General features: G+C 58.7%; 1 protein-coding gene across 2 annotated transcripts in view; it reads left to right on the top strand.

The window, feature by feature from the left end:
- Window positions 1–21,548, top strand: part of LOC143164655 (transmembrane and immunoglobulin domain-containing protein 1-like) — a 26,336-nt gene extending 4,788 nt beyond the window's left edge. Inside the window, exons 1-6 of one of the 2 annotated variants that reach the window (XM_076347533.1) lie at window positions 15,337–15,481; window positions 16,377–16,706; window positions 16,835–17,104; window positions 17,300–17,359; window positions 18,419–18,470; window positions 19,610–21,548. In XM_076347533.1, coding sequence (XP_076203648.1) covers window positions 15,403–15,481; window positions 16,377–16,706; window positions 16,835–17,104; window positions 17,300–17,359; window positions 18,419–18,470; window positions 19,610–19,613 — 795 coding nt within the window. In that variant the 5' untranslated portion in view covers window positions 15,337–15,402 and the 3' untranslated portion in view covers window positions 19,614–21,548. Of the gene's footprint in view, window positions 1–15,336; window positions 15,482–16,376; window positions 16,707–16,834; window positions 17,105–17,299; window positions 17,360–18,418; window positions 18,471–19,609 lie in introns of those variants that run through there. The other variant, XM_076347532.1, reaches the window with a different exon arrangement.

Here is a 21,548-nt window from a genome sequence, read left to right as displayed (position 1 = left end):
CTGACGTTTGTGCACGTGTCCTTCCTCCCGACCCTTGCTCTCTGGACCCGTCACTGCAGCCTGGCTGGGTTGGCATCGCATGTACCCCAGGAGGAGTTTTGAGTGGGTCTCCTCCACAAGCCTCCCTCCACCTTGCTTTGCCACGAGGTGAGCGTGGGGACACTTCATCTCAGCACTTTGGTATCCCCAAGCCCAATTTTATCCTCAGGCAGGCACAAATGTGCAGTAGTCCCCGCAGCACTGGCCAGGCATGTCGGGCTCCTCCAGGCTGCTGCTCTGCCCAGCACGCAGAGGAGCCGCGTGACCAGCTATGACCTCCCAAACATGGGAAAGTGGGTGACTAGTCACCTTATCTGCTTTTATTGCTTTTGTGAAAGACTTCGCCAAGCCTTGAATAATGCAGGCTCCATACAAATGTCTTCAGGTCACTGATCTAATCACACTCGCTGCACGAGTGTCTCCAGTGGACTGTGATGTCCCAAGGGAGAGGATGGGGGGGATTGCATGTGGAGGAGGCTGGTGGTTTCCTTGGCATCTTCTGGGCAGCCAAAAGGTTTTTCCTCTTGCTCTTTTAGCTGAAAGGCAGCACTGATGCTGTTTGGGGGCTGCGGCTCCCCCTGTTCCCCACCTCCTGTTGACCTGCACCGGAGCCTGGTCAGAGCAAAGCTGCAGACAAGAGACGTGGAGGTGGATGCTGAAGGGCTGAGGACTGATTTATTACCAACCATCCCAGCCAAAGCCTTTCAGCTTGGGCTGCTCGTTGATCTTAGTGCCCATTCACATCTCCACCACCCTTTGCTGTCCTCCGCTCTTTCTGCGGGGAGGGGCTGCTGAGCTCCTGGTTGACTTGTCTTGCAGGGACCTGGGCGGGGAAAACGCTGCCCCTTCCACCTCCATGCTGTGTCAGTCAGGATGCTCCTGAGACAAGGGGATCTCCCAGCCAAAAGCATCTGCCAAGTCCATGAGCGGTTTTTCCCTGCTCTCTGCCAGCTCGGTGCATGACCCAGTGCCCAGAGCCCGTGAGAGGCAGGCGCTGCTCTGCTCAGCACTAGTGCAGGCATCATCCCTGCCCTGGCAAGTAGCTGTTGCCCCAGGTGAGATGCCTTCGTTGGAGCTGGGGAAGGGCACTGAGCTAGGAGAGAGATGACTATTCGTTTCTAAAAAATCCAATGGAAAAATGAACCCTCCTGCTTGTTGTTCTCATTAAAAAGGCTCAGGACTTTCAAAGCCGGGTGGAGGGGGAAGAGCTAGAACAGGCGCATCTGTGGCACAAACTACTTGCAAAACCTTGCCCTGGTCTCAGGCAGCAATTCCGCCTGCTTCTGGTGTTGAAGGGCTGCATGCACTGGGGGCTTGCAGGGACCCCCCGTGCAAGGGGCAGTGTTTGCCTGTCAGAGCAGCCAGCCAGGCAGGGTGGAGAGAGGGCAGAGATGGCCAAGCTCCTGCTTTTGGTGGAGGTGAGCTTGAAGAGCCAGATGCATTTACAATTTGGGGCGTGGATGTACGTGCAGAAGCAACCTGGGTACCGCTCATCCGTGTGCTGCGATCCTGGGCCATGCGCTGCTCCGTCGGATGGGGCAAGGGCACATGTGGGCTCTGCTGATGAGCAGAGGGAAGCCTGGAGCTACAAGAACTTGGTATCTTGGGGCTGCTCTCCGTGCCTTGGAGGTAGGAGGTCTGCAGAGCAGCCAAGCCTGTGAGCGAGGGCAGGACCAGAACTGGAACTGTGCAAAGAAAATTGGGTGGGAGCCAGATAAAAAAATGCCTCCTGATACTGGCTGAGGAGTTGTTTTTCACTTTTAATGTTTCCTGGTCTGTGCACTAGGAGAGCCGGGTCAGCTGAGCCTGGAAATTTGTTTTCCCAGCACTCAGTGGTGCAGAGCAAGTGCAGGAGAGCAGGAGAAGGTGTTTTGCTGGGGTCTCGCTGGTGTTGTCAGCGAGGTGCTGGGGTGGGGTAAACCAGACAGAGGGTACCTGCACGGAGATGCGAGTCGTGTGTCTGGGGTTTTCCAGTCTGTCCCTTGGATTCGCTTCGGCTTTGCTTCAGGCAGGATGGTTGAACGTCCAATTTAGTCATGTTATTTTCCCATGGTTTACGGGGTGATAGTGCGTGCGGGATGTGTTGGGTTAGCCTGGACTGGACCCCTCTTGAGCTGGGTTAGTGACAGGGCATTCCTCCCTGGTTTGCATCTTCTGGAGCAGAGCTTCAGTGCAAGGTCTCAGCTTCCTGAGGCTGTTCCTTTAAGGCAAACCACAGCCTGGCGTCGTTTGCTCGAGCAGCTGATGATTTCTAACATGTGTTGGCTACAAGATCTTCAGTGAGGAAACAGCAGCCCCCCGGGATGTGAAATCATTGCGTGCAGATCAGCAAGGCCTTTGCTAAGCTCCCTGGTATGCTCTCTCAAACATTTGTCTTTCGATTTGAACTGATCAATTCCTGTGCCGAGATTTTTTTTGGGGAAAAACCTCTTCCCCATCACACCGTATTTCCAAGGCTCAATGGGAAGGTCAGTGCTTCCAGCCGAGGCACTGGATCAGCTCACCTTCCTGACCAGGTCTGCCCCGACCACGTGGAGAACCCACTGGGACCTCTGTGCCGGGCTCAGTTCTGCCCTCGCCACAGGGAGCACCCTCTCCTGGGGTGGCAGGGACCAACCCTCCTCCTTTGGCCTCCTCTTCCGTGCCCAGCAAAGCCAGGGCTGTTCACCCCATCCATGGGACAGCGCAACATTGCACCTTGTAGCTGTGGCAGGAACCTGGGAAACAGGAGACTGCCGATGATGTGCCTTGGCCCCCTGCCCCTCTGTGCCTCAGTTTCCCCCCGTCCAGCATAGGCTCTCAGAGGACCTTGCTTCCTGCGTGGTTTTCCAAGTGCTTGAGATCACTGGCAGGAAGATGTCCAGCTCGGACAATGCCCTGGTGTTTGTTCATCCCAGAGAATGCCGCAAATGCTCTGCTGCAGCGAAGTGCCCTGAGTGAGTGTGTTTGGTCAGAGGGAGGAAAGGCTGGTTTGGAAGCAGATGAGAGATGCTATGAGAAAAGACTTAAATAGCAGGAGGGCTCCCAGAGCCCTTATTATGTAGAAAGGCGGGAGATGTGAGGGCCAGCTCACCCCCTCTCAGGGTGATACCACGTTCCCTGGGTGATGCTCTGACCCGTGGGTGGAGATCAGGGAGCTGATGCCTGCACACTGTGGATCTGGCCACTGACACGGGGCTGTGGGGTACGTTTGGCTGTGAATTGGGTCAAGCTTTACAGTGGATGTGTGCTGGGACCTCTCCTCACCCACCTGTATGGTGCTTTGGGGTATCCAGCTGCAGTGGCAGCACAGGGTCCCCATCACCATCAGCCAGCACCTCTGGGGGAGATGCCAACGCAGGGTCCTGGGGAAAAGAAGAGCCTTTGAAAAACTGAACTGGAGATGGATCTATGGGGGCCGGGATGGAGACATGGGAGGGAGCAGGGTGGGCAACCTTGTTGGCTGGGGCATCTCTACAAGGCCACCACAGAGGGGACACTCTGATGAGTGCATCTTGAGATGCGGTGCTCAAGTGGCTTGGTGCAGCATGGCTGAGTACTGACCTTGGTGCAGGTCTTACTAGGGTGGTTTTCCAGCTGGGGCCGTGCCAGGTCATCAGTGCTTCTCCCTGCCTGTGGAAACCAAAGTGTGGCACGGTTTGGAACCGAGAGGGGTGTTGGGAGGCCCAGAGTGCCAAGGAATGGATGCCAACAGCAAAATGCCCAGTGTTGGGACGCTGGTCCCAGCTCCTGCAGCCAGTTTTAAGCTTTTCAAGAGTCAGTGTTATCCCTTGCCACACATTTCCGAGCAGAAAGTCACCATCCCTGCATCAGGCATGGGCAGAAAACCCCTGGAGATGCCTGTGGCAGCCCTGCTGCTGCCCGGAGCAAAGAGGGATGATTAAAGCCAGGTCTTTTATGTCCTCCCCTGCCCCGAATACCAGTGATTTTACAGCACATTTAACTTGTGGTGAAATGTGGAGGGACGCGTCTGCCGCGGGGTGGTCCGCTGGGAGGTACACTTGGTCTTCCCAAGAGCCAGCAAGTAGCTGGGCTGCTGCTGAGGGTGGTGGGCTGGGAGAAGGGTCTGCTGGGTCTGAGGGGAGAGAGAGGTAGGAGGAGGACGCATTTGGGTTTGCCCTCTGGCGATGTGGCTGTTGCCTCATGACGGGCAGGCTGGGGAGACACAGCCCATGGGCAGGATGCGGGCGCCTGCGGTGCTGGAGGTCGGAGCGGGTCACGAGGGATGTTGCAGAGATGCCAGGCCGGGTGAGAGACCAACGTGGCGGCCACTTTCGGAGGAAATAAAGCCTCAATTCAGAATGGGAAGAACTGAAGTTATTTCAGCCCAGGGTTTGTGGTGCCCCTTTGCCCTCCCCGGGGGGGACCTCGAGGTGAGGAGTGTGGGACCACATGGTGCTGGTCGGTCCTGCGGTGGGGTCCCCCCCTGGCAGCCTGACTTGGGGGCAAGGATGTGCCAGCGGGACCAGGACGGGGCAACCCAAGCAGACGTGACTCAGCACCCAGACAGCATGACTCAGCGCCCCAGAAATGCTGTCTGACAACACCAAAGCGCTGGTGCCGCAGTAACTGATGCTGCAGTAACTGGGTGCCCAGTTTCTCCCTGGGATCGGCAGTTCCAACCTGCCTGAGATCACCATTGAATCAGCAGAAAATCCCCCCAAACAACCCCAAAAGTTTGCACGATGGGAGGGATTTGTCTTTGAGAGACACCCAGGAAAGTTCTTCTTTCTCAGCCGCATCCAAAATATCCCTCTGGAAAGGAAGCCCCAGTAACGGGACGAGCAGGACGATGCAAGCCTGGCTCAGGGGTGGTCCTGGAGGGTCTGCGGGCGTGAGCGCCCCACAGCTCCAGGGGTCCGGCTGGGTTTGGGTCAGGCCGTGCCGATGCTCTCAGTAAGACTTGTGGAAGGGTTGTTTTAGGCTTTATGACCAGTTTTACCTGTCTCACCCCGTCTGCCCTTCCTTCCACATGACCGAAGCACACGGTTTGGCCCAATTCCTTGCCTCAGTTTCCCCACGGCACTGTGCCATATACAGCATCCTTTGCTGCCATGCTGTAGTGCCATGTTGTAGTGTACAAACCACGGTCCCAGCAATCCATTTAAACGGAGACTTTGCTTTCCAGCCTTGTCCTTTCCCCTAAACTCACCTGGGTCAGCCTCAAACTGCCCAGTTTGGGCTGGTCCCTTGGCCAGACCCGTGCAGAGACCTTCAGCCTGACCTCCAAGAGGGTCCCAAGACCCTGCCCTCCCGCACAGGCAGACGCAGACACACTGATGGGGACAGCCGCAGCGTGCTCTCACTCTGCCAGGTGCAGAAACCCTCTGCTTTGTTCCCGGGAATTTGTAGAACCGTGCAAGCCATGCAGAGGCTGTGGGGGGGGACTGGTTTCAGCAAAACTGTGGTTGGAGCTGACTCAGAGCTTCCCACCGCAGGTTTCCTGCTGGCTCAGGGCTTTTTCATGCCTTCCTCCCTCCTCCTCCCCAGAACTATCCAGCTCCTTGTGAGGATGCTGAGATACATTTACTACCCGCAGAGCTGCGAGAGGCCCCTTCCCCTTATCGAGGCAGCTCACGGGGGAAGCGTGTGCTCACTGCCTGGTTCTTTCTTAGCAGAAACACTCTTTCTGGGTGAACCTTGCTCATTCTGGGTTGATGTACGCCCGGCTTTGGCTGCGCAGTGCTGAGGGGCAGCAGCTTTTGGCCCCTCTGCCTGCTCTCAGCCTGCAGTGGAGCTAAAGCAGCCTTTGGGCTGCCCCGCTGCGTGCTGGCTATGGGGCTGCAAGGGGAGGACATCAGCCACGAGGACCCAGCGTCTTCCCCCCCCCCCCGATACCCTCCCAGCACTTGGGCTGGGAGCAGCCCCCAGCCCTTGCTTGCCCATCAGGTCACTCCCTGCCTGTGGCTGGGGCCAGGGTTTGCTTGTCCCTGTTATCACGGGGGAGGGAGACCTTCCCTGCCTGGCTGCATCAGGCCGTCTCCAGAGCTGGGCCAGCTGCTCCAGCCCCACACATTGCCAGGCGTAGGGCTGAGGCTGGAGGGGTTGGCGGTCACCCCGAATGGGACAGGACAGGTTGGCTTGGATGGGCACAAGCTGGCCCTCGCTGATCAGAAGCTCCCACTCCCAGAAGCTGTGATGGAGAGCTGGTGTGTGTGGCCTCCCGAGAACCAGCAGGATCTGGGCTGGTTCTGCTCAGCTTCTCCTCTCACACAGCATGCCTCAGCCCCAGGATCCGTCACTGCACCCCAGAGGAAGATGTCTCCATCCGAGGGCTGCTCCTGCCACCCCTGGGCTGTTAAGCTGGGACATGATGCCTGGCTGCTCCTGGGCTGCAGAGGGTAAAAGGGAGCTCCGGGTTGTTTTGACTCATTGCTTGGGTTTTGCAACCTCCTGGCAAAGCAGAGCATCCAAAAAAAAAAAAAAAGGAAAAAAAAAAAGAAAAAAAAAGAGGAAAAAGGACAGCCAGAGCCCAGCCCAGCTGGGGTCTGGGTGTGTTAGCCGCCTGTGTGGGCCAGCCGTGCCTCCCGTCCCTGACCTCCGCAGCGCCGCTTTCCTAGTTCTCCTTCAAGGCAGCTGTTTCTGCTCTTGCTCTTACAGCAGGAACTGAGACCCGGGGACGGCCCGGCAGAAGGCATTCGGACAGCCCCTCCGTGTCCTGCCACCTTCCACTGCTGCCCATGGCATCCTACCGCACAGGATTACGCCTCTGTGCGAAAGGAAGGTGTCTCGTGGTGCAGGGAAGGATGGATATAAAGGCGCCTGTTTCGAGGCTCTGCGCCCATGGTGTTAGCCAAACGCGGTGGCAAGCCGTGTGCTAGGAGCGGGTACATGGGTGGTGACCAAAATGCCCTCAGTCCCTTTTCTTTCAGAGATACAGGCCTGGGAAAGGCTGTTTCTGTGATGCTCAGCGGGCAGCCTGGTTTCCGTGGAGTGGGAAAAGGAGAGAGAGATCCCGGCTGCTTTCACCCTCCTGCCGCCTTGGGGCTCTGGGCTGGGCCAGGCTACGCCAAACCTTTTTCTCAGGGACTGGCTCGTTTTTAGCTTCCAAGCTTCCAGACCCCCACAGCCAGACCTCCCAGAAGTTGTGCACTGAGCAGCTTTGTCCTCTCTGCCTGTTTGGAGCTGCAGGCTGGCTGGAGACGTGTGATGCCATGAACACCGGGAGGCCCCCGCAGCGGTGCCTGGTAGGGCTCCCTGGCAGGCGCAAGGCAGGTCCGTGATGCCGGCTTCCCTCCTGCCCGCCTTCCTTCGCTCCCTGCTGCTGCATTCGTGAGACGAATTGACTCCCCAAGGGGTGAAAAGCAAGTTACGTGGAAGATGCTGGGAGCATCTGGGTAGAGCTGCTTGACTCTCGAGGAAATGCCCGCCATCACCTTGGCCTGCAAGCCAGCTTTGTGCTGCTTTGCCCAGACAGCTTCTCCTCTGGCCCTCCAAGTCCCCTGTCCTGCTCTGCATCTTGGATGCTCCGCACCTCTTCCATCACCTCCCTGGGCTGGGAGCCTCCCGGCAGAGCTCAGGCTTAGCAGGGCAGTGCTGGCAGGCTGGTGCCAGCTTGGCGAGGGCTGGGGGAAAGGGTAGAGCTGCTTTCTACTGCAGCCTTTGCCCCTGATGCATGGAGTCCACTGCTGCTGCCCGTGTGAGCCCCCCATGCCCCGGGCCCTGGGACTGCTGCTGGGAAGCATCAGGGACTTCTTGATGGTCCTTAGCTGCCCAGGTATGGCTGGAGATGTCTCCTCCTGGCACAAGCACTGGGGCGAAGGATGTAGTGCTGGGAGAAAAGGGGTACCCCAGGGGTGCAGGGGAGGCAGGAGTGCCTGGACAGCCCCCACAGTGTGATGCCCCAGGGAGGCAAGCTATAGGGGAAGCTGTGCCAGGGCCTGGACAGGAGCGTGGCAGAGGGTCTCAGTTGCCTTGGTATTTCACAAAGTGCTGGGATGCCGCCTGCCTCCCCTTCCCTGTCCCGTGGAGATGGCCTGGCAGCAGCGCCAGGTCCCTGGGGGGCCCCAGGCTTGGGCTGGGGCTTTGAGCAGGGATGTGCGCCTGCGTTGGCTCTGCCCCGCTCGTTGCTGGCTCTGTTCCTCACCTGCATCTGTCTGGCCGAGAGCGCGCTGGCCGTCCTCACAGCCCTTCCTGACCTGCAGGCTGGTGGTGGGATCTGGAGGTAGCTGGGGGCGAGAGGCAAGGGGTAGCGAGAGAGGGAAAGGAGGAGCAGGGAGGCTCTGGGGGACTGTGGGAGCAGGGCTGCTCCCTGCTTTGCCGGTGGGAGTTTGTTAGCTTGGCAGCGGAGGGATGGAGGGAGGGAGGGGGGGAAGACTGGGGCCAACCCCATAAAGTCACAGACCGGCAAGCTTCCCCGGGAGGGATGTAGAGCCCTAACGCTGCCGACCCAGCAGCACCCTGTGTAGCGTCACAAGGTGGGACTGCTAGCTCCCGAGACATGCATGCCCTGGCCAGGAGCATCCCCAGGCTCCGCTGGGGGATGAAGGGCCAGTTTCTGCCTGCAGCTCCTTCTCTGTGCTGGGCTCCCTCATCCCAACTCTTCCGCTGGCCTCCTCTGACAACTGATCTTCTCGCTCCCTCTAGCGGGATGGTTTTGTGGCCTCCCTGCCTGCGCACACACGTGCCCGCGTTTCTCCTCTTGTGTCTTGAAGTCCTCCTGGAGATCTTCCTCTGGCCACGCTGGGTCCGGTCCCTGGTCTGGCCACCCCTCTCCTCCCTGCAGCCCTGCTCCCCTCACTGTTCCCAGTGTGCAGTCTGGTACCCATGGAGGGAGCAGAGCATCCTCCAAGAGACAACCCGAAAGCCTTGGTTTTATCGGAGGCTGGCTTACGGTGTGGTGGCTCAGTCCCTGCCCCGGGCCCTGCTCTCCCTGAGGTTTTGTGCACGCACAGCTGCCAAAAGGTGTGAATTCATGACCTGGGCTGATCTAAGTTTCTTGTTTCCAGCTGCAGCCACGCCAGGTGTGTGGCCCCTGCATGCTGGCACAGCTCTCCCGTGCCTCACCCGGCACTGCCGCAGCCCTGCCTCGCCTGCCCCGGGAGCACCTTAACGCGGCTGCTGTCATCCCAAGTCAGAGATCCTGGCACAGCATCTCCCCTTCCGAGGAGGTGCGGGCTGCAAAGCCACTCTCCTCCCGGGTGTAGGGACACTGGTTAACCCCTCGTGGGGCAAGCAGCTCAGAGAGCTGACTCTGATGGGGCACCATCCTGTTGATGGAGGTTTCTTCCTCCGTTCCCCGGGGCAGTGGTGTCCTGACAGCTTGGGAAGCGGCACCTGCACCTCAGCCCTGACCCCTGATCGGACCGTGATCCCTGATCACCCATGCGGTGATCTCTGCCCTTGACCCACCTCGCTGGCGAGGCAAACGTGGTGATGGCCACCCAAGCAGCCACGTTGCCCTCACAGCACCGTTGTGTTAGCTGCAGCAACCAACTCAGCGTGGGACTGAGGGGAGGCCAGAGCCAGAAACCCGGGCAGGTTTTGACTCCTATGAAAGCCAACACAAGGGGCTTTGGACTAAGCAGGTCTCCGTATCCCGCTGGAAAGGAGGGAAGAAAGCAGCCTGTTCCCTGCCTGCACCGTCGATTGGTGATATCCCCTGGGATGTCTCTTGGCAGCAGAAGCAAGCTGGTGAGATGTATCCTACCTCCACCCCTGAGGAAAAGAGAGGTGGAAAAGGTTCCAGTGTTCTTTCCACTGAGCTCATTTGGGTGGCACCGAGGAACATCGAGCTATGACAGGGTATGGCTCCTGGTTCTCTCCTCGCATCTCTGATAGCTCCCATCAGGACCTGTTCAACCCTGGGCACGGCCCTTCTGTTCTCAAACGTAAAAGATGCAAATCCCCAACCACAGCTTAAATTGGCCTCTGAACCTGAGTGCCAGGGGTTTCCTGAGAATATTTAATGCGTGCACAAACCTTGCAGAATGGCACCGGTAGATGTTGGATCAAGATCTGCAGCACAACGATGGGGCAGGGGATCTCCCGGCTTTCTCCAGACAACTGCTGGTGTTTTGCTGCTGCTTACTCAGCGGTTTAACGGCAGCTAACCATAAAGACCCCAAGCTAACAGAGGACATGAGCCAAGAAAGGCAGCTCCTCCAGCAGGGACCCAAAGTGACTTTACACCGCTGATGTCACTGGGAGCAGGATCAAGGCCAAATGCATTTGTACCATGTTGCGTGTGGTTTTGCAGCTGCTGGCAAGGGTTATCTGCTGTCCCGGAGGGGATGGCGAGCCCTCTCTTTGTCTACGGGAAGTATCTGAGGTCTTCCTTAACGCACATGCTTTCTGGACTTGACTGAAACTGTCTCTTGGCCCAGACCAAAGCCCTGTGAAATGAGGGGACTGACACAAAAAAGCATGCTTGCTTTTGTTGCATTTTTCCTCAAGATGCTTTTCCTGACCTCATCTACTCGGGATGAAATCACGTTTGTCAAGGTATTACCCATTCCTCTTACAGTACCAACTACTGTCATCACATCGTTGTCGGAGATTTCTGCTCTTTGGGGTTTATTTTTTAGGCAAACTCTAACTGTGGTCTACAAGGTTAAAGAAGCCAGAGGCCTGTGTGTTCTTCTACACACCTCTGACTGATACACACACACGCACACACACACACACACACACACAGAGAATTTTCCAGGTGAAGTTTGCAGCATTGCTATACTTAGAGGGACTAACAGTGCCTTTCTAGCCACTTTGGCTGTGGTCTCAGCACACACCCCGCTATCTTTCTTTGTTTCACCGACCACAGGTTCCCCAGGCTGGGCTTGTTCGCAGAATATATCCGCTTCTCCCCGGGGTGGTTGGTTGGGCACAGAGAGGTGTGGTGAGAAAGCACAGCTGGCAAGCAAAGCCGTCCAGACACTCTCCTGGGGGGGGCCTGACCTGCACCGGGGCTGCAGCTGCATCTCCCTCCTGCCCCAGCAAGCCCTGGGAAGGCGGATGCAGCCGCGCTGGCTGCAGCCTGGGCCCGCAGCAGTGCCAACCCCAGCACGGGTACTGCAAGGGGGGGGCTGCAAGCGGGGCCCCTGTGGCCTGGCACAGTGGGGACCCCCCAAAGGGCTGGGGTGAGCCTGGGCTGCAGAGCCTGGGGACGCACAGACACGCACGCACACACATGTTGCTGCAGTGGCCGGCTGTGCACACAGAAATGCACGTGCACACGTGCGCACAGGCGTGCGTGCACACACAGACTCCCGCTGCTGCAGGGGCAGCTCTGCGTGTGCACATCGCTCACGCCCCTCGCCGCCACAGCCGGCTGTGCTTGTGCACCCCCATCGCTGCTGCCGCTGCCTGTGTGCATGCACACCCACCCCACCTCACTGCCATGACCCCCCCTGTGCACACCCACCCCTCCTCACTGCCGCGACCCCCCTGTGCACACCCACCCCTCCTCACTGCCGCGACCCCCCTGTGCACACCCACCCCACCCCACCGCCGCGACCCCCCTGTGCACACCCCCCCGCACTGCCCTGCCTGCCTGTGGGCACACGTACACGCGGCCCAGCCACAGCCAGCTGTGTGCAGGGGTTGGGGAAATCTCGTTCCCCCACTCTTGCACCAATTAGTCTTTATCGTATGAAATCATATGAACTTTCTTAAGATCTAGATAGTGTACATTGCGTTCTGCACAGTCAGGGTTCAGCCAGCACGACCAGAGGACCCCAGCTCATTGCAAGGAGGAGAAGGACAGCCCCCACCCTGAAGTTAAGGACCTTTGTTTCTTGGAAGCTTAAAGCCATCCACGAAGAATAAAGGACACCCCCGGACTACCCTGATCACGCCAGCACCCCAGCCCCGCCAGCACCGCTGCCAACCCTCCCCTGGTCTGGCGTCGTGGGTCAGTAACTGCGGCAGGACCAGGGATGTCTGGATCAAGAAAGAAGCGGATGGATGATGGCGCCGTAGAGTTATAGCTGCTTTGCAAAACAGTTTTGTGCGCGTGACTGTCCCCAGGCTCTCGGCCAAGGTGCGAGAGCCCGGCCCTCAAGGGCCGTGACCCCCCCGGGTCTGCGGCTCAGGGGCTGGCTGTTCCAGGGGAGTGTTGGAGAGGGGCCGGAGGAAGCCCTCATCCCCCAGCCCGGAGCTCACCGTCACAGTGATACAGACTCAGCAAAACCAAAGGAAACATTACAAATTAAATACTAATTAAATAAATACTATGGAAGACGTTGGGAGGGGGAGGGCAAACAGAGAGGCGCAGTTCCATGGGGTCAGGCGGGGAGGGGCAGCGGCACCCACCACCCCTCGCTTCGGTGGAGCCGGAGCCGCCGCTGCCCCATGAGCTCCGGCTCACGCAGCCCCGTGGAGAGGGCTTCAGCGCCCGCCGTAGCTGGATGGGGCTGACGGCTGCAACCGCCGCTGCTCGCCGCCAAGGGACCCCGGGAAGTCCTTGGAGGCAAGGGCCCTCTCTCCCCAGCTGGAGGAGACCCTGAGGAGAGGAGGGCTGGCTGGCCAAAGACTCGGGTCCCTGCTGCTGGCGCTGAGAGGGCTGCTTCCCGTTGGTCCTTATTATTGCCTCGTGATGCAGGGAGCCATCTGTCCCCGTCAGCTGCTCCAGGCCTGGTACTCCACCGCCGAACCCAGCAGCTGCAGCAGCTCGGGCTCGTAGTGCACCAGCTCCACTGTCTCTGCAGCGCCCTGCGCCAGCTCGGGGCTCTCCTGCACCTCCTCCTGCGCCAGCACCTGGCTGAGAGAGACCTGGCGCTGGAACTCTGCCTTGGGCAGCGTGGCGATCTCCAAGTGCGGGAAGCGGGCCTGGAATATGCGGGAGGACAGCTTCAGCCGCTTGAGCACGTCGGAGAAGAGGAACCAGTTGCAGGGCCTGTGAGGATGGCAAGAGGATGGCGGGTTAGGGGCGGAGGGGTCCGCAGGCACGTCGCCCACCTCACCGCCTCCCAGCTGCCGGCACGCTGGCCCTCCCCTCGACGCAGCGCTGCCGGTGAGGTCCGGGCACTATTCTCCACGTGGTCCTCCTCCGCAGGGTCTGGACAGACCACGCGTACGGGACCTCGGCTCACAGACGCGCCTGGGTTTGACGATTGCTGCTTTGCAGGTCACATCTTTTTAAAGCACGCAAAGCAAGACAGGGACATTGGTGTGAAAGTTACGCCTTAAAAGGTGTCCCGGCAGCATCCCCACCCAGCGATAAGCCACACCAGAGGCTCCATTTCCCGCCCGGCCATTTCTCCTGGGCGCTGAACGTGTCCCTCTGGATGGGCAGAAATTGGCAGGCTCGGAAATTCGCTAAACAGAAAAGTAGCACTTTTGTTGCTGCCTCTTCCAAGTCGCCTTTCTCCCCCCGCTGCAGTCCGAGCAAACGCAATAGCCACGGTGTCACAGGAGGTGGAGAAGGGAGGACTGCTCCAGTGCTGTGACCCGATTTAGCCTTCCCCATGGTGGAGGGGAAACAATCTACTCAGACCCAGCAATGCAAGCTGCTGCTGACCATCGCTGGAGAAAAATGGGGCTAGGAGCAACAACAGAGGGAGAAGAGAGGGAGGCTTCCTGACAGGCACGGCACAGGGACACCGCACGGCAGCAGAACGCGTCTGGCCGTGCAGCGGGATTGCACGGGGAGACCCCTGACTACACCCTCCTGCTCACTGAGGACGGACGGGTCTGTCCCAAGCGGTGCAGCGGTGCTTCCCCTGCCGTCGCACAGCCAGAGCTCTGCAGGAACACGAGGAGCGGGACCCCGAGAGCCGCACATCTCCAGACACTGACTGTGTTCCTGCAAGGCCCTGCCTTCGACCCAGTATCTCTAATCCTGATTTGAAGGAAAATAATCACCTAAGATACACACAAGCTGCTCTTAACCTCAAGGAGCTGAAGTGACTGACATGCTGCCGTCTGTGACTGGGATGCCGGGGCTGTGACCACCCGTGGTACAGAACAGCAGGCACCGGACAGACAGCCGACACAAAAACAAATACCTTTTTGGCTTTACCTGTGCTGCTTCTCGGTTTTGTTTTAAAACAAAACCACCAGACCCCGGCCCCCCGCCCACAGGCATTGGGAGGGGACCGAGGGGACCCAGCCATGGCGGGTGTTGAGCTCATCACATTTCTGAAGTTGCCTGGGGCCGGGAATAGGTGCCGTAGTGGTGTCTGAACCTGCCTTCAACAGAAAGCTCTCCTGCACGGGGGGGTTCTCAAACCAGTTTGGCTTGGCTTGGCTTGTTTTTTATATCTATATATCTGTATATCTATACATCTGTATATCTATATATCTATCTTTCCAGGGTTGGTTTCCCCAGGCACCAGGCCACTGGGCCACGCAAAGCACCGTGTAGGGTTTTGCTGTGGCAAAACAGCTGTGTTCGTGCAAACACCCTTCACCGCCCTCCTCAGCTGCTATGGTGATGGAAACAACGTGGGGAAGGGGAAAAAACTCCCCACCCGCCTTGTACTTTACATGATAAACCTTCTGTGGGAGCAGCAGGAGTCTCTGCGGTCTCCCCTGCGCAGGCAGAGCTGTTTCTCAGCCACGGTCCTGTCCTCTTGCACAGCCCTGCCTTGAGCTGGAAGGCTGCTCCGGCAAATTATTAAAACCCATTGTTTGTCGCTGTCGTGGGCTCCTTCGCCAGCCCTCACAGTCCTGCAAAGGACCCACGGGACCAGGGAATACGTCGATGCCATTCCCCCAGTGTCCTTTTTCATCTGGCCTTTGGGTTTTTTGCACCGTGGCAAATTGAGCGGGTACACGAGGGGCAGCCGGAGGCATTGCCTTTGGTTTTTTTCCTGCGTGTTGAGTTTGGCCGCCCTAGGAAGGAGAGGGAGAGGGAGAGGAGGAGGAGGAAGAGGGAGAGGGAGAGGAGGAGGAAGTGGAAGAGGGAGAGGAGAGGAGAGGAGGAGGAGAAGGAAAGGAGAGGAGGAGGGGAAGAGGAGGAGAGGAAGAGGAGGAGAGGAAGAGGGGCTGGGCCGGGGTGGGGAGCCCGAAGCCAAACCCGCGGCCAAGCCTCCCCCGACCCTTCCTGTTACGAGGCGGAGCCGCCCCCCGGCCAAGGCCGGTTTTCCGAGGCTGTAGCGGGGCCGGTGGGGCTGCCGCAGCCCTGGGTGGGGGCCAGCCCCGCCCCGCCCCGCCGGATTCCCGAGCAGCCCGGGGCCGGCCGGCTGGGCAAGCGGGGCGGGCGGGGGGACGCCGCGCTCCAGTGCCAAGGTCACCCCGCTGAGCGACAGCGGCAAAAGCCGGGCGGGGAGGAGGTGCTGCAGGAGGAGCGGCTCCGGTTCGCACCCCCCCCCCCCCCCGCCACTTCCCGCCATCCCCGGGGCGGCTCCGCCCGCCCCGCCCCGGCCCGGCGGCGGGAGCGTCCCGGTTCCTCGTGGCGGAGCTGCCGCCGCTCCGGCCCCGCAGATGTTGCCCGTCCTCCTCCTCCTCCTCCTCCTCCTCCTCGCCTGCCCCGGCAGCTCGGCAGGCGGCCTGGGGATCACAGGCAAGTCTCTGCCGCCGGGGGGGGGGTAGGGGGCTATCCGCCCCCCCCCCCCCAGCGCCGGGGACGCCGCTGGGCCCTGCGCTGCCGGGACCGCATCCCGCGTGGGTGGTCGGTCAGGCTCCAGGGGCGCCCGCGGATCGAAGCAACCGCGCGTTTTGGGGTGTTTTGCGGTGTTTTGCTGACTTGCGAAGAGTTGGGAGTTGCAGCAGGGCGAGCCGGAGCTCGCCGGTGGGCGGGAGCGCCGGGAGGGGGGGGGGGCTGCGCCGCGCCGAGCTTCGCCCCGGGCTTTAGGGGTGCGGGGAATTTTTCCTGGCTCCTTTTGTAAGAAGCAAAGGCACGTCCCAGACTTGGGCACTCCTTAACCCCGTCTTTTCCCCGGCCAGCGGCTTTTCAAGGAAGATGGGGAAGGGGCTTGCGGGCTTTCCTGTCGCTAGCGCGGTGTCTTGGCAGTGATCCGCCGGGCAGGCGCCTGTGCGCGGTGAGGGCTCGTTTAGCTCGGTCACCCCTGGGTTTGTGCCCCTGGTAGAGTGGGAGGGAGGAAGAGGGCTCCCCGAGTGGGAGCTGGGAGCGGCCGGCTCTCACAGCCGTCCCCGGGAGCGGCAGCCATCGTCAGGTACGAGCCGCTGGGCCTGTGCAGATACACGAGCTGACCCTTAAGGCAAAACGGTCAGCAAACGCAAAACTGCGTTTCTCAGGTGAGAGATACAAAGGGAACTCGTACGCAACCGTCGGGACCTTCTGCTTTTCCATGTCGCTGCTTAAAGCCAGAAATAATTGAGTTCCCAGCGCTGCTGTTTGCAGAGCGGCTGAGGCAGGGCGGGTTTCTGCAGCCACCTCCTGGGTGGATGACGTTGAATCTCGGTAGCCGTAGAGTAACATCTGATTTCTTTTTCAGCCCGCACGCTTTCTCCATGCTACTCCGCTGACCTCAGACCGGCATCGGAGAGACTTGTCTCGGCCGTGGGCTGCACTGTGCTTTTGACGATACCACCGCTGAAGGCCAGCGAAGTTGTCTTCTGGGAATACAAAACCGGCCCGCAGGAAGGAGTCATCGTCAATTATGCTTTCGATAGGCCCGCCAACACGTCTCGCCCCTACGAGAATCGCACGAGGTTCAACGAAACGGACTTCTCGCTGCAGATCGTGCTGCAGCGGGGAGACGACCGGCTGTACCGGTTCAGGTCCGAGTCGGAGGCCACAGGCTGGTTCCAGCTGCGCGTTGTCGGTGAGTGATGAGATAGCAAACCCTCTGCTGCAGCCGGAGAGCTTGAATTGCCGCGGAGGAAGGTGCTCCGGGTCTGGCATGCGGGGAGCCACGGGTTTGAATGCTGACAGTCGCTCCGTCTCTCCCAGAACCGCTGTCTGAGCCAGAAATCGTGGGCAACTCGTCGGTGAAGGCAGGAGGCAACACCAAACTGGTTTGCAATGTCCTGGAAGGGAAGGCAGACTTGTACTGGTGGAAGAAAAACGGGGAGCTGCTGCTGGGAAGCGACCACATCCAGTTTGTTGACAACACCACCCTGTGCATTGTTAAAGCGTCGATGAACGACAGCGGCTACTACGCTTGCGTGGTCCGCAATGAAGTCAGCCAGAATGAAACCTCCTTCCTGCTCCACGTCCAGAGTAAGTGGGGATTTCTTCCTCATGCCCAGGAAAAGAAACAGGGGAAATAGCCCCAAAAAAATGTATCCTCTCGCCCGGTGCCTCCATGTCCCTGTGCCAAGCGTAACTGCCCGGCAGCAGGTTTTTGCTTGGAGGGTGTGGGTAGGGGGTTAAATTCCTTCTGGCTACAGAGACTGTGGATCCTCTCCTTTGCAGACGCTGCGAACGTGGTGTTGCCCGTGATCCTGGCGTGCGTTATCATCGGCTTGCTTGCAGGTGAGTGCTGGGCCTGACTCTTTACCCTGGCTTTTTGGCCGGCTGCTGCATCGCTGGTGGGCGCTACGGCAGGTGCTGCATGCGAGGAGGGATGGGGTGAGAGGCTCTGTGCTGGCTGATGTGGCGCGTCCTTGCTGGGACCTGGGTGTCCCACCCAGGCATCCCGTGGGCAGGGGCTGGGGCTTTGTCACTGCTGTCGTTTCAAGCAGGGCGTTCCCAATCTGAGAAGGTAATTTTGTCCTCCGTTGCCTTCTCTTGCCTCCCTGCTCCCAGACGTGGGAGGGAAGGTTGTCATGAAAATGCCTCCTGCGTGTCCAGAACAGGCATGAGATTACACTTTACTTTCCTTATCTGGGTCAGTGCCCCCAAAGTCCCATGGGCACCGGGGGATGTTGCACATCCCTTCTAGGGTGAGAGCACTGAGCCCTCCCCTACCGCGCTCTGCTGCGCTTTTCTGCCCGCAGAAGGGAAATGTGCTTCCTTACTCAGTGGTCTTGCTTTTCCTCCTTTTTTGGAGCTGGAGAGCGTTTTTTCCGGCCCATCTCCAGTCCTTGGCAAAGTGGGGATTTTAATTCTCACACTGCCAACTGCAAACTTGGAGGGGGAAAAAAAAAAAAAGACGTGCCCAAGTCTGGACCTGAGAAGAGGATCTGGCAGTTTAAAAGAGAAGTAGGAGGTTCTTGCTAGGTGATTTGTATGTTTTGCTATTGCACAAAGTTTTCAGGTTTTTCCTGTGAAAAGCCTCCAGGCGCTGGGTAGGTGCTGGAAAAGCTCATCGGTGTGCTCCTGCTCTCGTCATCCCCGTGACACTCCCCTTGTACCTGCTTACATGTGGCCAGCTCTGCTCCCTGGACATCGGTCGGGCTGGGGCGATCGGTACCTGTGGGGCAGCATGGAGAAGGGCAGGGGTGGTTTCCTCCAGACCCCAAACACCAACCCTGCGTCAGGGAGCGCTGACGGGCGCTCCCAGCTCGAGGTTTCCCGGCCGAGCGTTGCCACGCGTCATCTGAGGACCATCTCTAGGGCATTTAATGGAGACGATGACTGGTTTGTCCCCAGGTGTCTTCGTCTGGTGCAGGAGAAGGGACCGCCAGTGTCACAACGGCTGTAGGTAAGATGCTTTCAGCCCCTCTCTTGGGGGTGGCCCTGCTTCTCCAGCCATAGCTACAAGCCAGAATTTATCGTTGGCTGGAACTGAGTAAGCTGGGAGGGCTCGGGGTCCTTTGCCAGCCTCTCCTTGCAGATGTAAGAGGCAGCCGAGGGGTTGCTCTCCCCACTCCCGGGGGCTCAAAGGATTTGCTGTACCCCCCTGTTTAGTCCCCACTGGGATTTGCTCTGGAAATATCCTTGATTCCTCCACCCACAGCCTGATACTGCTGGTTATCTCTGGCAAAGCAGGCGCCGGGCACCCCCGGGCAGCGGGGAGTGCAGGCTCACCAGCAGCGGGGAACCTCGGCGTTCCTCCTGGTCCGTCACCCATTTGCTCCATCACCTGCTCTCCCTCTACGCTGGCTTTTTAATTCCCTTACACATTTTCTGAAGCCAGGTGTACTGGGGTAATAAGTAGTGGTCCTGTCCCAATTCCTCCTGTTGCAAAAGCAGTCAAAAACTCATGCTGTGTTTTTTGGGAGAGCAGAATCTTTCCCAGAGGGGGAGCGCTCAGCTTCTCCAAAGCACGTCTGTGGCTCAGATGGGGCCAAACTCTGGTTTCCAGTAATGCTTTCCAGATTGGCGTAAACCAAGCTGCAGCAGCCTCCAGGGTGGAGCAGAAGCAGAGGATGTGCAGACCCACACTTGAAACATGCTCCTTAATGGGTGGGTTTTTTTGAATTCTCCAAAGGGCTCCAGAGGTTTCTGGGAAGTGAGTGATTCTTGAAATCTTCTCGGAGCTTGCTCACTCTATGTGACCACAAAAAACTCGGGCTGTTAACTGCTTCCTGGAGGGTGAGGACAAGGATGTCATCCCCTAAGGGTGGAAAATCCCATCCCACGTTGCGGCCAGTCGAAAATAAGAGAGCTCTCGGTTGTCTTGTGCAGCCGGGTCCCAGATAACTCCTCCCAGAGATAAGCTGGCCGAAGTAGCTCCTGAAATTTGGAGTAGAGCACAAGTCCGGACCTTCTCAGCACTGCCACCGCCAGCACATGACACCCTGCAGCTGCCTGAGGCCTCGGAGGGGGTCTAAGTGAGTATCAGATGGAGGATCCACACCCAGGAGATGGCTTAGATTGAGACCTCTCTTCTCCTTGCAGGTAAAGAGCTTGAGCGGCTGCGCTCTTGCTGCCTTCCCCTGATGGTGGTGGTGGTGGATGCTGCCTGGGGAGTGCCAGACGTCTGATGCTGTCCCAACCTCTTCTGGACTCATCTCTGAATCGCTCGAGCTGCTGAACCCCACGAATATTTGTTTGTAAAATTGGCTTGGACTATTTCTGTGTCGTCCTGCCCTTCCCCAGGACCCCTTGCACATCCCTGGGGGAGATGAGGGCATGTCCATGCTTGGAGACCCGGCTGCTGCTGTGCTCCAGACCTCCTTACCTCTCCTGGCTTCCTCCACAGGCCGTGTGGGGTAAGTGCTTGCGGATGGGCTGGAAAGAGCCACCATCCCCGCTGGACAAACACACAGTCCTGGGGCTGCTGGGGAGTGCCGTGGTGCCAGCCCCTGCCTCCACAGGGCTTGAGCCCCTCACCGTGGACTCCCGGTATGCTGCCATGCCTGGGACTGCCAGGGTGGCTCAGGGGCTGAGACCGTGGGCATACTACTCAGTTTGGCCCTCAGAGGGAGGAAAAAAAGCAGGATTTTGCTGTCATGTGCACTGGGGAGTCCAGGAGATGAGCGGAGCCAGTGGAAGGCGGCAGGGGATGGAGGAGCAGCGAAGTAGTTTTGTTTCAGAAAGCAAACCCCAAAGAAATCCCCGTGGCCTGCTGTGTTAGAGCGGCAATGCAGCCTGGCACGGGAGAGGTAGGGATGCTCCCGAGCCCATCTCCTCTCTCCTCCAGCCTTGGGCTCCGGTGGGATCTGGGGACGTCCCCTCCTCTTCCAAGCACTAGCCACCTGGGTCGTACGTGTGCCGATGCAAGCTTGTCCTTCCCTTTTGCCGCTCCTGCGGGGCTCCTGCGGGTGATGATAGACTTGGTCTGGTTTGATATGGCCAGGGCAGCCCTGCTTCCAGCCCCTACTCCTGTTGCCTCCCTTCCCCATGCTGCTTCTGCAAAGCTCTTCTGGGCTTTTCTTGGGAAGGGGTCGTTATTCGTTCTTAGAGTTGAAATTACTTAGCCTGGAGGCACAACTGGCATCTTCACCCTGGAGAAAACTGGATGCTCTCCCAGGAGTGCTGGACCTCACAAAGTGCCTTGCTGATCGTCAGGCTGGGGCGTTTGCACCCAGCTTTCATTCTGATGGGGACAACCCCAGGTCCAGCACCCTGTCTGAGCCGGTCCCCAGCACCTCTGTGGGGGCAGGCGTTTTCGGTGCTCTGGTCTAGCTACTGGATGGTCACTTCTCTCCCAGAGCAGGTGGTGGCTTGGGGACCTCTCCTTGCTCCGAGCCACAGTCAGCAAGTGGAGAGCGGTACGGGTGCATGTTTCTGTTGCTTGGGTCTTGCCTGTAGACCTGCTTCTGCAGCAAAGGGCTTTCCTGGCCAGGGGAGCGGTGGGTTTCCCTCTCCTCGGAGTTATCCCTTCTCTGTGGAGAATAGAAGTGCACCCAGGAGAGGCTCAAACCATATCCCATGGCGTGAGCAGTCGCTAAGCTGTCCTACACCTCTTTCTGGGTCAAATAGGAAAATCGTGGGAGAGCGAACTGGCTCATGGCTTGACCGTCTTGGACGCTGCCTGCTCTGCCACTGCTCTGGCAGATGGTGCAGCGTAACTCTGTCCTAGGGACATAACCGAGATATAAAGGGGCTGGGGGCAAAGGGCCATCTCTCAGCCTGGGATTTCATGTCACAATTAAAGCATTAAAGGAAACAGAGCAGTTTGGGTGGAGTAAACTAGATTTCAACCTCAGTTTTCAGCTGCAATGCAGGGTGTCAAGTTCCCCGTTGCACTTGCAGGTGTAAAACAAATGCAGCCACATGTATTACAAAAAATACTTTTCTAAACTTTTTGGAGAGTTGTCTGTAAATCGTTTTGGAGATGTTGTGGTTTTTTTTAATGTCTGTTGCTACTAATAAAAGCGCGTGTGTTATCCCA

This window comes from Aptenodytes patagonicus, chromosome 9, assembly GCF_965638725.1.
Source record: "Aptenodytes patagonicus chromosome 9, bAptPat1.pri.cur, whole genome shotgun sequence".
NCBI lineage: Eukaryota > Metazoa > Chordata > Aves > Sphenisciformes > Spheniscidae > Aptenodytes > Aptenodytes patagonicus.
Note: the sequence above shows the minus strand (reverse complement) of the source record. Positions and strands in the feature narration are given on the sequence as shown.